The sequence below is a fragment of the Chiloscyllium punctatum genome, chromosome 32, assembly GCF_047496795.1.
Source record: "Chiloscyllium punctatum isolate Juve2018m chromosome 32, sChiPun1.3, whole genome shotgun sequence".
Classification (NCBI taxonomy): domain Eukaryota; kingdom Metazoa; phylum Chordata; class Chondrichthyes; order Orectolobiformes; family Hemiscylliidae; genus Chiloscyllium; species Chiloscyllium punctatum.
In genome coordinates this window covers 3,271,332-3,285,296 of record NC_092770.1, presented here as the reverse complement: position 1 = coordinate 3,285,296, position 13,965 = coordinate 3,271,332, and the positions used below count along the sequence as shown (strand labels likewise).

Here is a 13,965-nt window from a genome sequence, read left to right as displayed (position 1 = left end):
TCCACACCGACCCTTCAAAGATTAACCCACCCAGACCCATTCTCCTACCCTATTACTTTACATTTATGCCTGGCTAATGCACCTAACCTACACATCCCTGAACACTATGGGCAATTAAGCATGACCAATTCACCGAGCCTGCACATCTTTGGACAGTGGGAGGAAACCAAAGCACCCAGAGGAAACCCACGCAGACACGGGGAGAACGTGCAAACTCCACACAGTCACTCGAGATTGGAATTGAACCCGGGTCCCTGGTACTGTGAGGCAGCAGTGCTAACCACTGAGCCACTGTGCTGCCGAAACCTTCCATCTCAGTGAGCAAACTTACAAACTGAACCTCAACCAGAGCTAAAAATCTTCTCAAAAATCATAATCAGCATGGATTTGTTCAGGAAGGGTTGTAACTAACAAGTTTTATCAAATCTTTTGGGACTGTAATGAGGGTAATGTACCCTAGTTTCCTAATCAACCTGCTCAGGGACGTTGTTACACATCTGGAGCAGTTGGGTCTTGAACCCGGGCTTCCCTGTCCAGGGGGTAGGAACTCCTTATGCACTTGGTGTGGTCTACAAAGACTTTCACAAGCTTTTGATTAAGTTCCTCATGGAAGACTGGTCAAGAAAGTAAGAATCCATGGAACTCCAGGCGAAGTAGGATGTTGGATCCAAAATTGACTGAGAAGCAGGAAACAGAGGGTGGGCTAGAGGGATGTTTCTGTGACTGGAGGTCTGTTTCTAGTAGAGCTCCTCAGGGCTCCAGTGCTGGGAAACCTTTGCTGTTTGTGATGTACATTAAAAACTTAAATTGTGAAGAGGAAAGTCATAAACTGCAAGAGGAAATCAACGGACTGGTCAGCTGAGCAGAGCAATGACAAATGGAACTGAGCCCTGAAAAGTATGAGGTAAAGCACCTGGGGAGGGCAAACAGGCCACAAAGACTGCACACTATGAATGGTAGGACCCTGGAACAGACTGGAGATCAGAGAAAGATCAGAAACTGAAGGGAGCACAGCAGGTAGATAAGGTGGTTGAGAAGGCATCTGGGATATGTATTAGCCAAGGCAAAAATACCACAGCAGGGAGATTATGCTGGAAGTGTATTATGCTTAGGCCAGAACTGGAGTACTACATACAATTTGTGGGGCGGCATGGTGGCACAGTGGTTAGCACTGCTGCCTCACAGCGCCAGAGACCCAGGTTCAATTCCCGCCTCAGGCGACTGACTGTGTGGAGTTTGCACATTCTCCCCGTTTCTGTGTGGGTTTCCTCCGGGTGCTCCGGTTTCCTCCCACAGTCCAAAGATGTGCAGGCCAGGTGAATTGGCCATGTTAAATTGCCCGTAGTGTTAGGTAATGGGTAGATGTAGGGGTATGGGTGGGTTGCGCTTCGGCGGGGCGGTGTGGACTTGTTGGGCCGAAGGGCCTGTTTCCACACTGTAAGTAATCTAATCTAATTCTGGTCACTGCAGTATAGGAAGGATGGGACTAGATTAGCAAAGGTGCAGAGGAGATTTACTAGGATGCTGCCTGGGCTGGAGGTCTGAGCTGTGAGGAAAGATTGGATAGATTATATTTGTTTTCTGTGGAGCAGTGAAGGTTGAGAGGGGATAGAGATGTATGAAGCTGTGAGAGAAATAGACAGGTGGACAGGAAGGCACCTTTTCATAAGTAGTGGGGTCAATAACCAGAGGACATATAGATTAAAGGCATTAGGTAGACAGCTAAAAGGACAGTTGAGGAGACTTATTTTACTCAGAGGGTGGTAGGAGACTCCCTGAAAAGGTAGTTGAGTTAGAAAGTTTTGCAACATTTAAACAATATTGAGATATTCACTTGCATTGCCATAGCCTTCAGGGTTAAGGGCCAAAAGCTGGAAATTGGAATTGATGTGGGCAGATCTTTATTCACCAATGTGGAGGTGATAGGCTGAATGGATTCCTTCTGAATCGTAACTGTCTATAAGTAAATGCAGCAAAATGTGAAAAGCAAGGAAGTTCACAACAACAGCATCTACAACAATCTGCATTTAAATGATGCATTTAATGTAATAAAATGGCTCAAAGTGCATTACTGAACTTTATTAAAGCAACACTGAGATTAGAACAGATGAGTTAAAGCTTGGTCAAAGAGGTACACTTCTGGAGTGTTTTAAAGGTACATATGAAGGCAAAGAGGATTTGGGCTGGAATTCCAAAACATAAAGTGGAGGGAGCTATGTTTTAATTAGAGTCATAGAGATGTACAGCATGGAAACAGACCCTTCGGTCCAACCCGTCCATGCCGACCAGATGTCCCACCTGCCAGCACCCGGCCCATATCCCTCCAAACCCTTCCTATTCATATACCCATCCAAATGCCTTTTAAATGTTGCAATTGTACCAGCCTCCACCACATCCTCTGGCAGCTCATTCCATACATGTACCACCCTGTGTGTGAAAAATTTGCCCCTTTTATATCTTTCCTCTCTCACCTTAAACCTATGCCCTCTAGTTCTGTACTCCCAACTCCAGGGAAAAGACTTTGTCTATTTATCCTATCCATGCCCCTCATAATTTTGTAAACCTCTATAAGGTCACCCCTCAGCTTTTGACGCTCCAGGGAAAACAGCCCCAGCCTGTTCAGCCTCTCCCTATAGCTCAAATCCTCCAACCCTGGCAACATCCTTGTAAATCTTTTCTGAACCCTTTCAAGTTTCACAACATCTTTCCAATAGGAAGGAGACCAGAATTGCATGCAATATTCCAACAGTGGCTTAACCAATGTCCTGTACAGCCACAACATGACCTCCTGTACTCAATACTCTGACCAATAAAGGAAAACATACCAAACACCGCCTTCACTATCCTATCTACCTGCGACTCCACTTTCAAGGAGCTATGAACCTGCACTCCAAGGTCTCTGTTCAGCAACACTCCCTAGGACCTTACCATTAAGTATATAAGTCCTGCCAAGATTTGCTTTCCCAAAATACAGCAACTCACATTTATCTGAATTAAACTCCATCTGCCACTTCTCAGCCCATTGGCCCATCTGGTCAAGATCCTGTTGTAATCTGAGGTAACCCTCTTCGCTGTCCACTACACCTCCAATTTTGGTGTCATCTGCAAACTTACTAACTGTACCTCTTATGCTCGCATCCAAATCATTTATGTAAATGACAAAAAGTAGAGGGCCCAGCACCGATCCTTGTGGCACTCCACTGGTCACAGGCCTCCAGTCTGAAAAAACTACCCTCCACCACCACCCTCTGTCTTCTACCTTTGAGCCAGTTCTGTATCCAAATGGCTAGTTCTCCCTGTATTCCATGATATCTAACCTTGCTAATCAGTCTCCCATGGGGAGCCTTGTCAAACGCCTTACTGATGTCTGTATAGATCACAGCTATCGCTCTGCCCTCATCAATGTATTCAAACTGGTCATGAGCCCAGAATTGAGAAAGTGCAGAGATCTCAGAGGGTTGTCGGTCTAGAGGAAGGAAGTAGGTAAGGGAATGGAAAGTAATAAATCAGAACTTTAAAATCAGGGTCTTGCAAGATCAGAATGGGAATTGAGAAGCTATGTAAGATATTGAGGTCAATAGGATGGTTGTGTATGTAGGTGGGGGAATTTATACAGTGAGAATTTACAGGAGAGCAGTGAACTCACAGAGGAGGGAGAGCATGCTTAGCAAGATGGATTTTCAAATCATTAGTAGAAGAAGGTGAGATTCTCAAAGTGGCTGATGCTCCAGACCGCAGTAAGGCAGTCAAAAGTATAATTTGATAATAACATCCACATTGTTAGTGCTCTGGTTTAGCAAGGCAATTTATGGAAGGTATAACCAGAAGTATCCAATCATCCACACTAACTTCAGGGATGGGAAGGGAAGGGCCTTATGAGTGGACAGATATTCTGGAGGGTAAAGCAAGGGGGATAGGATCCTCTCACAGAATCCACAGAGTCAGCATCACCAGAGGAGAGGGAAATGGGAAAGATATTGGCCAGATTAGGCCCCAGGGTGAAAAGATCAGGAAAGGAGAGTAATGGGGTAGTTAGGTTACCACTGAAAAGTGACAGCGATGATGGGTCCTTCAGGGAATGACAAAAGAGGCATACAGCAAAGTGGTTGGCTTATCTGTGAGGAGGTTAAGCTTGGGTCAATGGCAGTAGAGTTGATTAAAGGTTTGAGGAGTGTTGAAGGGTTAGGGTAGGGCTTTGGGTGGCCTGACCATCAACAACAGCTAAGAATATATTACATATTTATTTCAATTGGTGTTTGTGTTCACAATTTGGTTAGGGCATTTGCCTACCATACAACAGAGATTAGACTTCAAACCACTTTGTTAGTTCATAACTGTTTTGTAGAACCCTGAGTTAATGAAAAATGCAATATATATATAATACGCTGTTTCTTTATTTCAATAGAATAGGAAAAGGCAATCAAAATAACAAATACAATCCTGCACTGTGTTCCCAAAGTAATCTTAGAAAAATAGGCAAAAATGACTTCCCAGACAAAGTGAGGCTGATGCTGGAGATCAGAGTCAAAGTGTGTGGTGCTGGAAAAGCACAACTGGTCAGGCAGCTTCCAAGGAGCAGCACAGTCGATGTTTTGGGCATAAACTCTTCATCAGGAATGATGAAGAGCTTATGCTTGAAATGTCCAATCTCCTGCTCCTCGGATGCTGCCTGACCAGCTGTGCTTTTCCAGCACTACAGTCTTTGTTCCCAGACAGCAGAGTCAAGTTTGGGGAGCTGATGGACCTACTTTTACACCTAGTTTTACAATATGAAAAGAACAACTGCACAAACACAAGGATAACAGTCTTAAGCAGTTCAGGAGCTCAGTGTACGAGCATCATAACCGACTTGAAAAGATACTTACGGCTTTTGCAAAGACTCCCATGAGTTCTGGAAACTGATGTGTGAGAAGAGCCAACATGGCAGTGAAAGAGCACAGGCCGGCTGTGAAGAGGATGAAGAATGGAAGCTCCTTCTTGGGATACACTGAAACTTCATGAAACGCTGGATATGAACACATGGTATCAGATAGGCAGAAAGAAAGAAACAGACAGAAATAAAATGAAATGAGACAAAAACAAACAAGTACTCAGGAACAATGGGAAACACGAAGGAACAAAGAAAGTCAGAAATAAAAATGTAACAAGACAGAAACAGAGAGAAAGACAGAAAGGATGATGGATATAAAAATACATATTTACTAAATATTTTCACATGCAGCATACTGTTGTAGAATCATTAAATATAAACAGAAAGGGCTGGAGAAACTCAGCATCTGTGAAGAAAGAAACAAAGTTAATGTTTTATCAGTATGACTTCATCTGAATCCTTCCTGTTTTAAATTAGTCTTTTTAAATAAAGAGATAAATAAATTATCGCCTTTGGATCCAGACCATGAATCAAATACAATTCAAAAGGAAAAGATCAGGATTACTGTACTAATCACATTCAAAAAGGGATGTTAATGAGGGTATGGAAGATTCATAGAGTCATACAACATGGAAACAGGCCCTTCGGTCCAACTCATGCCGACCAGGTTTCTCAAACTAAAATAGTCTCATTTGTCTGTTTTTGGCCCATATCCCCCAAACCTTTCCTATTCATTTACCTGTCCAAATGTTTTTAAATGTTGCAATTGTACCCACATCTACCATTTCCTCTGGCAGTTCATTCCACATAAATGCCACCCTCTCACCTCAAGTCTATGCTCTTTAATTTTGGATTCACCTACCTTAGGGAAAAGACCCTGACAATTCACCTTAACTATGCCTCTCATGATTTTATAAAGCCCTATAAGGTCACCACTCAATTTTCTCAGCTCAAGTATGGAAAATAGTCCCAGCCTATCCATCTCTCCTTAAATCTCAACCCCCCCCCCCCCAAAATCCTGGTGAATTCTCTCTGCACTCTTTCCAGTCTAATAACATCTTTCCTGTAGCAGGTTGATCAGAACTGTATTCCTAAAGTGACCTCACCAATGTCCTGAATGGTTTAGCAGTTGTATTGCTGGACTAGTAATTCAAGTCTGGAAACATAAGCTACCACCACAAATACAGTTGACTCTTAAATGCCCCTGAAATGGCTGACTTAGCCACTCAGTTTGACTCAAGATGGGACTGGATCAGCATATTTTCAACAGCAATTAATGATGGGCAATAAATGCTGGATTTACTGCTGATCCCATATGCTCTGGCTGGTAAAAAGATGAAGTGAAATGATAAGGGCGGCACGGTGGCACAGTGGTTAGCACTGCTGCCTCCCAGCGCCAGAGACCCGGGTTCAATTCCCGCCTCAGGCGACTGACTGTGTGAAGTTTGCACATTCTCCCAGTGTCTGCGTGGGTTTCCTCCGGGTGCTCCGGTTTCCTCCCACAGTCCAAAGATGTGCAGGTTAGGTGAATTGGCCATGGTAAATTGCCCGTAGTGTTCGGTAAGGGGTATGGGTGGGTTGCGCTTCGGCGGGTTGGTGTGGACTTGTTGGGCCAAAGGGCCTGTTTCCACACTGTAAGTAATCTAATCTAATCTAAAAATAAGGTGGAATGATGAAGCAATGAAGAGAGACTTTGGAACATGGTGGAAGCTATGGTGCTGAGATGTTGCTCGGTGCAGATACCTAGTGACGAAGATGGTGGTGGCATCTTCTAGCATTTAGCACCTTTCATTTACAGAGTGTCTAAAGGCACTTTCATAAAGGTACAGGAAAAATCAAGGGCATGATTATCAGACTAGGTTGACAGGATGACTTTGATTTAATTTTAAACAGGAAGAGGCAGAGCAGATTAGGAATGAATTGCAAGTGTGAGATGTTACTGGGCATCCATATTCTGCCCCAAATGATGGGATGGAGGGATAAGGAATGTATGAAAAGCCAGATTTGGAGCCTTACATTGTTGAGTGGAGCTGAAGGAAACTGCAGGAGAGGTTGGAACAAAGCCATGCAGAATTCAGAGAAGGAGGCAAAGATTTGAAACCTAATGCATTGGGAGAACATAGAATGCAGGAGGCGGCCATTCTGCCCACGTGCCTACTCTAGCTCTTTGAACTATTCAACTAGTTGTACTGCCATGCTTTTTCCCTATTGTCCTGCAATTTTCTCCCTTTCAAGTATTTATCTCATTTTGATAGCTACTGGATAGGGAGATGTTTTAGCTTTGTGAAAAGAGGTGATGGATAAATGGCCCAAAATAAATTAAGGAAAAATGGGAATATTTGATGAGGATATTGAAAGACTACAGGTGGACATGAATAGTGAATGATTAGAGAGGTGACTGGTACAAAAAAATGCAGAAGCTATGAGACAAAAAACAAAGAAAATTACAGCAGAAGAACAGGCCCTTTGGCCCTCCAAGCCTGCACTCATCCAGATCCTCTATCTAAACCTTTTGCCTATTTTCTAAGGATCTGTATCCCTCTGCTCCTTGCCCATTCACACATCTGTCTAGATACATCTTAAATGACACTATTGTGCCTGCCTCTATCACCTACATTGGTAATGCGTTCCAGGCACCCACTACCCATTGCATAAAGAATTTCCCACGCAAATCTCCCTTAAACTTTTCCCCTCTCACTTTGAACTCATGACCCCCAGTAATCGAGTTCCCCACTCTGGGAAAAAGGTTTCTTGCTATCCAACCTATCGATACCTCTCATGATTTTGTAGACCTCAATCAGGTCCCTCTTCAACCTCCATCTTTCTAAAGAAAATAATCCTAATCTACTCAACCTCTCTTCATAATTGGCACCCTCTATACCGGGCAACATCCTGGTGAACCTCCTCTGCATCCTGTCCAAGAGCATCCACATCCTTTTGGTCATGTAAAAACCAGAACTGTATGCAGTATTACAAGTATGGTCAAACCAAAGTCTTATACAACTTTAACATGACCTGCCAACTCTTGTATTCAATACCCCATCGACTGTACAAAGTATAAACAAAACAGGGGAAGGAAATACAAAATCTTAAAATTTTATGTGGACTTAAAAGCCAAAGTAAACTTGACGTGTAGGCACACATGACATTAAAGGCAGGAGTGGGTACTGCAGATGCTGGAGATTAGAGTCAATACTAGTGGTGCTGGAAAAGCACAGCAGGTCAGGCAGCATCCGAGGAGCAGGAAAAGTCAACATTTCTGGCAAAAGACCTTCACCAGGAATGAGGCTGGGAGCCACAGGGGTGGAAAGATAAGTGGGATGGGGTGGGGCTGGGGGGGGGGGGGGGGGGGGAAGGGGGAAGGCATCTGAGAGTGCAATTGGTGGATGGAGGTGGGGGTGAAGGTGGGAGAAGGAAGAGAGGAGGTTGGAGTGGATAGGTAGGAAGGAAGATTGAAAGGTGGGACTGGTCATAAGGACGGTGCTGATCTGGAAGGTTGGAACTGGGGTAAGGTGGGGGGAGGGGAGGTAAGGAAAATGGTGAAGTCCACATTGGAAGAGACCCCCCAGAACTCCGAGGGGAACACCACTTCTGTAAATGACTTCACCCCCATTCCCCCTACCAGCAAGCCCACTCCAATTACAGTCTCCAACCCCACTCCTAGTTCCATACCCATACCAGGTCCCAGCCCTGAAGAGTTTACACCATCCCCCAGACCTCCCTACGAATGATCGGTCCTCAGCAAAGGCCTTACCTTAATCCCCCTCTGTTCATGTATCAACAAATTCAATACTTGTCATGATGTCGAATTCTCCCTCCACTGCCTCCGCCTCCAAGCTTACCTTTTTCATCAAGACTCCCACCCACCCTCCAAGGACCCCTCTGCCCACTTCCAACACACCTGGACACCCTGTGCCGATCTATTACCTGCCCTCGACCTCTTTATTTCCAACTGCCGCCAAGACATTGACCGCCTCAACCTTTCCACACCCCCCTCCCCCACTCCAACCTCTCACTCTCACAACGTGCAACCCACCACTCCCTCTGCTCCAACCCCAACCTCACCACCAAACCAGCGGACAAAGGGGGTGCAGTGGTAGTTTGGCGCACTGACTTCTACACCGCTGAAGCCAGGCGCCAACTCGAAGGCACCTACTCCTACTGTCCCCTCAACCATGAACTCAACCCCCCCATCACCAAACCTTCATCTCCCAGACTATACACAAACCTCATCACTTCTGGGGATCTCCCACCCACAGCTTCCAACCACATAGTCCCAGAACCCCGCACTGCCTGATCCAACCTCCTACCCAAGATCCACAAGCCCGACTACTCCGGCCGATCCATCATCTCAGCCTGCTCCTGCCCCACTGAATTCATCTCCACCTACCTCGCTATTGTCCTATTCCCCCCTAGTCCAGGAACTCCCCACATATGTTCGAGATACTACCCACACCCTCCACCTCCTCCAAGACTTCCGTTTCCCCGGACCCCAACGCCTCATTTTCACCATGGACATCCAGTCCCACTACACCTCCATTAGCAATGACCAGGACCTCCAAGCTCTCTACTTCTTCCTCTCCCGAAGTCCCCACCAGTACCCCTCCACTGACACTCATGCATTTGGTTGAACTGGTCCTCACCCTCAACAATTTCTCCTTCGAATCCTCATACTTACTCCAGATGAAAGGGGTAGCCATGGCCTTCCGCATGGGCCCCAGCTCTGCCTGTCTCTTCGTCGGCTACGTAGAATGGTCCATCTTCCGTAGTTACACCGGCACCACTCCCCTCCTTTTCCTCCGCTACATTGATGACTGCATTGATGGCATCTCATGCTCCCGCGAGGAGGTTAAACATTTCATCAACTTCACCAACACATTCCACCCCAACCTTAAATTCACCTGGACCATCTCTGACACCTCCCTCCCCTTCCAACTTCTCCATCTCCATCAACAATGACTGATTTAACACTGACATTTTTTACAAATTCACCAACTTCCACAGCTACCTGGATTACACCTCGTCTCACCCTACCTCTTGCAAAAATGCTATCCTGTATTCCCAATTCCTCCGCTTCCACTGCTTCTGCTCCCAGGAGGACCAGTTCCACCACAGAACACACCAGATGGCCTCCTTAATTAAAGACCATAATTTCCCTTACCTGAATAAAGATGCCCTCCAACGCATCTCATCCATGATCCGCACCTCTGCCCCCTGAACCCCACCACTCCAACTGCAACAAGAACAGAACCCCATGGTCCTCACCTTCCACCCCACCAACCTCTGCATAAATCGCATCATCCGCCGACATTTCCACCACCTCCAAAGGGACCCCACCACCAGGGATATATTTCCTTCCCCACCCTTAGCCGCTTTCCGCAAAGACCGTTTCCTCTGTGACTACCTGGTCAAGTCCATGCTCCCCCAACAACCCACCCTCCCCTGCAACCACAGGAATTGCTAAATCTGCACCCACACCTCTCCGCCACCTCTGTCCAAGGCCCCAGAGGAGCCTTCCACATCCATCAAAGTTTCACCTGCACATCCACCAATGTCTTTTATTGTACCCGTTGTTCCCGATGCGGTCTCCTCTACACTGGGGAGACTTGGACACCTTCTCGCAGAGCGCTTTAGGGAACATCTCCATGACACCCACACCAATTAACCCCACCTCCCTGTGGCCAAACATTTCAACTTCCCCTCCCACTCTGCCGAGGACATGCAGGTCCTGGGCCTCCTCTATCGTCACTCCCTCACCACCCAACATCTGGAGGAAAAACGCCTCATCTTCTACCTCAGAACACTTCAACCCCAGGGCATCAATGTGGACTTCACCAGTTTCCTCATTTCCCCTCCCCTCACCTTACCCCAGGTTCCAACCTTCCAGCTCAGCACCATCCTCATGACCCATCCGCACTGGTCAATCTTTCTTCCCACCTATCCGCTCCACCCTCCTCTCTGGCCTATCACCTTCACCCCTGCCTCCAACCAACTATTGCACTCTCAGCTACCTTCTCCCCAATCCCATCCCCCTCCCATTTATCTCTCCATCCCAGAGACTCACAACCTCATTCCTGATGAAGGGCGTTTGCCCCAAAACATCGATTTTTCCTGCTCCTCGGATGTTGCCTGACCTGCTGTGCTTTTCCAGCACCACTCTAATCTTGACACATGACATTAAAGTCAACCTATGTAGATAAAGACTTAAGGCAAACAAACATCCTTGATTTTGACACTAGAGGCACAGAATGCAAATCCAAGAAGGTACATGTATGACCTTAGGTTGGGTCATCGTTGGGACTATCTTGTGCAAATCTGAACTTCCATTGAGAGAATGTTATGAAAGCAATTGAACAAATACAATAGGAACTCACTAGAATGTTATAATTGGTGACGAGTTATATGTATAAAGAAAATATTGAGGAGTTAGAGCTTTGGTTAGTAGGACAAAGGATAATCCACAGATATCTTAAAGATCATGAACAGTTATGTTAAGGAAATTAGCGATAGAATGTTAACTGCTTGGGGGAATTACAGTTACAAAACAGGATATAAATATGGTTTCTTTAATTAACTTACATGGCAGCAACTCTCTGTCTGCGGTCTCTGTGCAAATTGGATATGGATAAAAAAGATGACCTTTTTCCAGGGGATATGGGATCATTCGAAAAGCTGAGGAAAAAATGTTTTAGTCCATTATTTCTAATGACACATTGCAAAAGTTAAAAGAACACAGTTTTTTTAAAATCCCCATTTTCTCTATAAGTAAGTATCTATAACTCCTAGCCAGTGAGTAACTGGTAAATTATTTGAAATACCAAATGCTTCGAAAGGAGGAAAGTATGTGGGATATTTAAAAGAAAATGGCATGTTGTCCACACTTTAACCTGTGAATTGAACTGCAGGCACTCAATGGAAACATTTAAACAAATTCACAGCTGATCACCCATTTAAATCTAATAAATTGATGATGATTTATTTTGAACTCAAGAGCTCAGGGTAACTGTACTTTTGAAATAGAGTGTATTTGTTGCAACAAACATGAAATATTTTCAAAGTTGACATTTTGAAAAGAAAATTATAAGAAGTGGATCTTGAAAGGATTACACTGAGGAATGGGTCTTGACTGTCTGTCTCACTATTAAAATTCATTGAGTTGTGAGAAGTTACTGTACTTTCATGGCAGATAGGAATTGAACTCATCACAAAGTTACAGCTGGACTGAAGTGACAAAGGAACCCTGTTTTGGTGTTATTTCAGGTCTGTCCATATTTGACTAAAATGGGATCAGCTGCTGAGATTATTTTTAATTCATTTTATTCATTGGCTTGAGGACGTCAATCTCTAGGTTAGCTTTTATTGTCCATCCTCACTGGGATTTGAGTGTTAATTTATTGTCCACCACTAATTTCCCTTAAGAAGATGGTGGTGAGCTGTCTTCTTGAACTGCTGCACTCCATTAAGGTTCCTCATGGGAGACTGATTAACAAGGTTAGATCACATGCAATACAGGGAGAACTAGCCATTTGGATACAGAACTGGCTCAAAGGTAGAAGACAGAGGGTGGTGGTGGAGGGTTGCTTTTCAGACTGGAAGTCTGTAACCAGTGGTGTGCCACATGAATCGATGCTGGGACAACTACTTTTTGTAATTTATATAAATGATTTAGATGAGAATATAGGAGGTATAGTTAGTAGGTTTGCAAATGATGCCAAAATTGGAGGTGTAGTGGATAGCGAAGAAGATTACCACAGAGTCTAAAGTAATCTTGATCAGATGGGCCAACTGGCTGAGGAGTGGCAGACGGAGTTTAATTTAGATAAATGTGAGGTGATGCATTTTGGAAAGGCAAATCAGGACAGGACTTCTACACTTAATGGTAAGATCCTGGGGAGTGTTGCTGAACAAAGAGATCTTGGAATGCAGGTTCATAGATTCTTGAAAGTGGAGTCATAGGTAGATAGAATAGTGAAGGAGGTGTATGGTATGTTTACCTTTATTGATCAGAACATTGAGTATAGGAGTGAGGAGGTCATGTTGCGGCTGTACAGGACATTGGTTAGGCCACTTTTGGAAAAGATTTACAAGGATGTGGTCAGGGTTGGAGGATTTGAACTATAGGCTGGGGCTGTTTTCCCTTTAGCATTGGAGGCTGAGGGGTGGCTTTATTAAGATTTATAAAATCATGAGGGGCATAGATAGAGTAAATAGACAAAGTCTTTTCCCTGGTTTGGGGGAGTCCAGAACTAGAGGGCATAGATTTATGGTAAGAGGGGAAAAATTTAAAAGGGATCTAAAGGACAATGTTTCATTCAGAGGGTGTTATGGGTCTGGAATGAGTTGCCAGAGGAAGTGGTAGAGGTTAGTACAATTACAGCATTTAAAAGGCATCTGGATAGGTATATGAATAGGAAGGGTTTATCAGGGCATGAGCCAACTGCTAGCAAATGGGACTAGATTAGGTTGGGATATCTGGTCAGTATGGATGCATTGGACCAAAGGGTCTCTTTCTGTGCTATACATCTCTATGACTATGACTCTTATGGCACACCCATAATGATGTGCTAGCATTTAGTTACTGCCAATGAGTCTTGCCCTTGTTTAGACAGTGAATGTAGATTACTTAAGAAGGATTGTGTATATAAGCAATCTAGCTTTGTAACCATCCTTGGCTTAAGGCTGATTCGGTTGATGGCAAATTAAAATAACTGTTGCTCATAATATTGAGCAAAGCAATTGTGGTGAACTGCATTGATTGATGCTCAGAAATGTTACTCAAGCAAGAATTTCTTGGAAAGCAAATTAATCTCTCTGCACTAAAACATATTTTTGTTAAAAATAAATGTTGACCAAGGATTATTCCCTTCAATGATTTTCGTTAACAATCTGACCATTGATATTTAAAACCATGACACAATTTACAATGCCACCAAGTGGCGAACAGGGGAACTGCTACAGTATCTTTACCACGAGGCTTTTATAGTAAAAGGCACTAAAAGCTCTGACTTCAAGAGACTGGCAAAACTGAGTCTATTTTCAGCCACTGTCAGGCTATATCCACATCAGCATTTAGGGAAGCTTTGCTTCATTGAATG

The 13,965-nt window shown here is 44.4% G+C and overlaps 1 protein-coding gene across 9 annotated transcripts in view; it reads right to left on the bottom strand.

The window, feature by feature from the left end:
• Nucleotides 1–13,965, bottom strand: part of LOC140457835 (suppressor of tumorigenicity 7 protein homolog) — a 208,248-nt gene that overhangs the window by 11,664 nt on the left and 182,619 nt on the right. For 8 of the 9 annotated variants that reach the window (XR_011953371.1, XM_072551499.1, XM_072551503.1 and 5 more), the window contains 2 exons: nucleotides 11,450–11,542; nucleotides 4,866–5,005 (listed from right to left, as the gene is read on the bottom strand). Coding sequence is in view for 8 of the 9 variants with exons in the window: in XM_072551499.1 (XP_072407600.1) it covers nucleotides 4,866–5,005; nucleotides 11,450–11,542 (233 nt within the window). In the remaining variant the exon portion in view is untranslated. The remainder of the gene's footprint in view (nucleotides 1–4,865; nucleotides 5,006–11,449; nucleotides 11,543–13,965) is intronic. The other variant, XM_072551502.1, reaches the window with a different exon arrangement.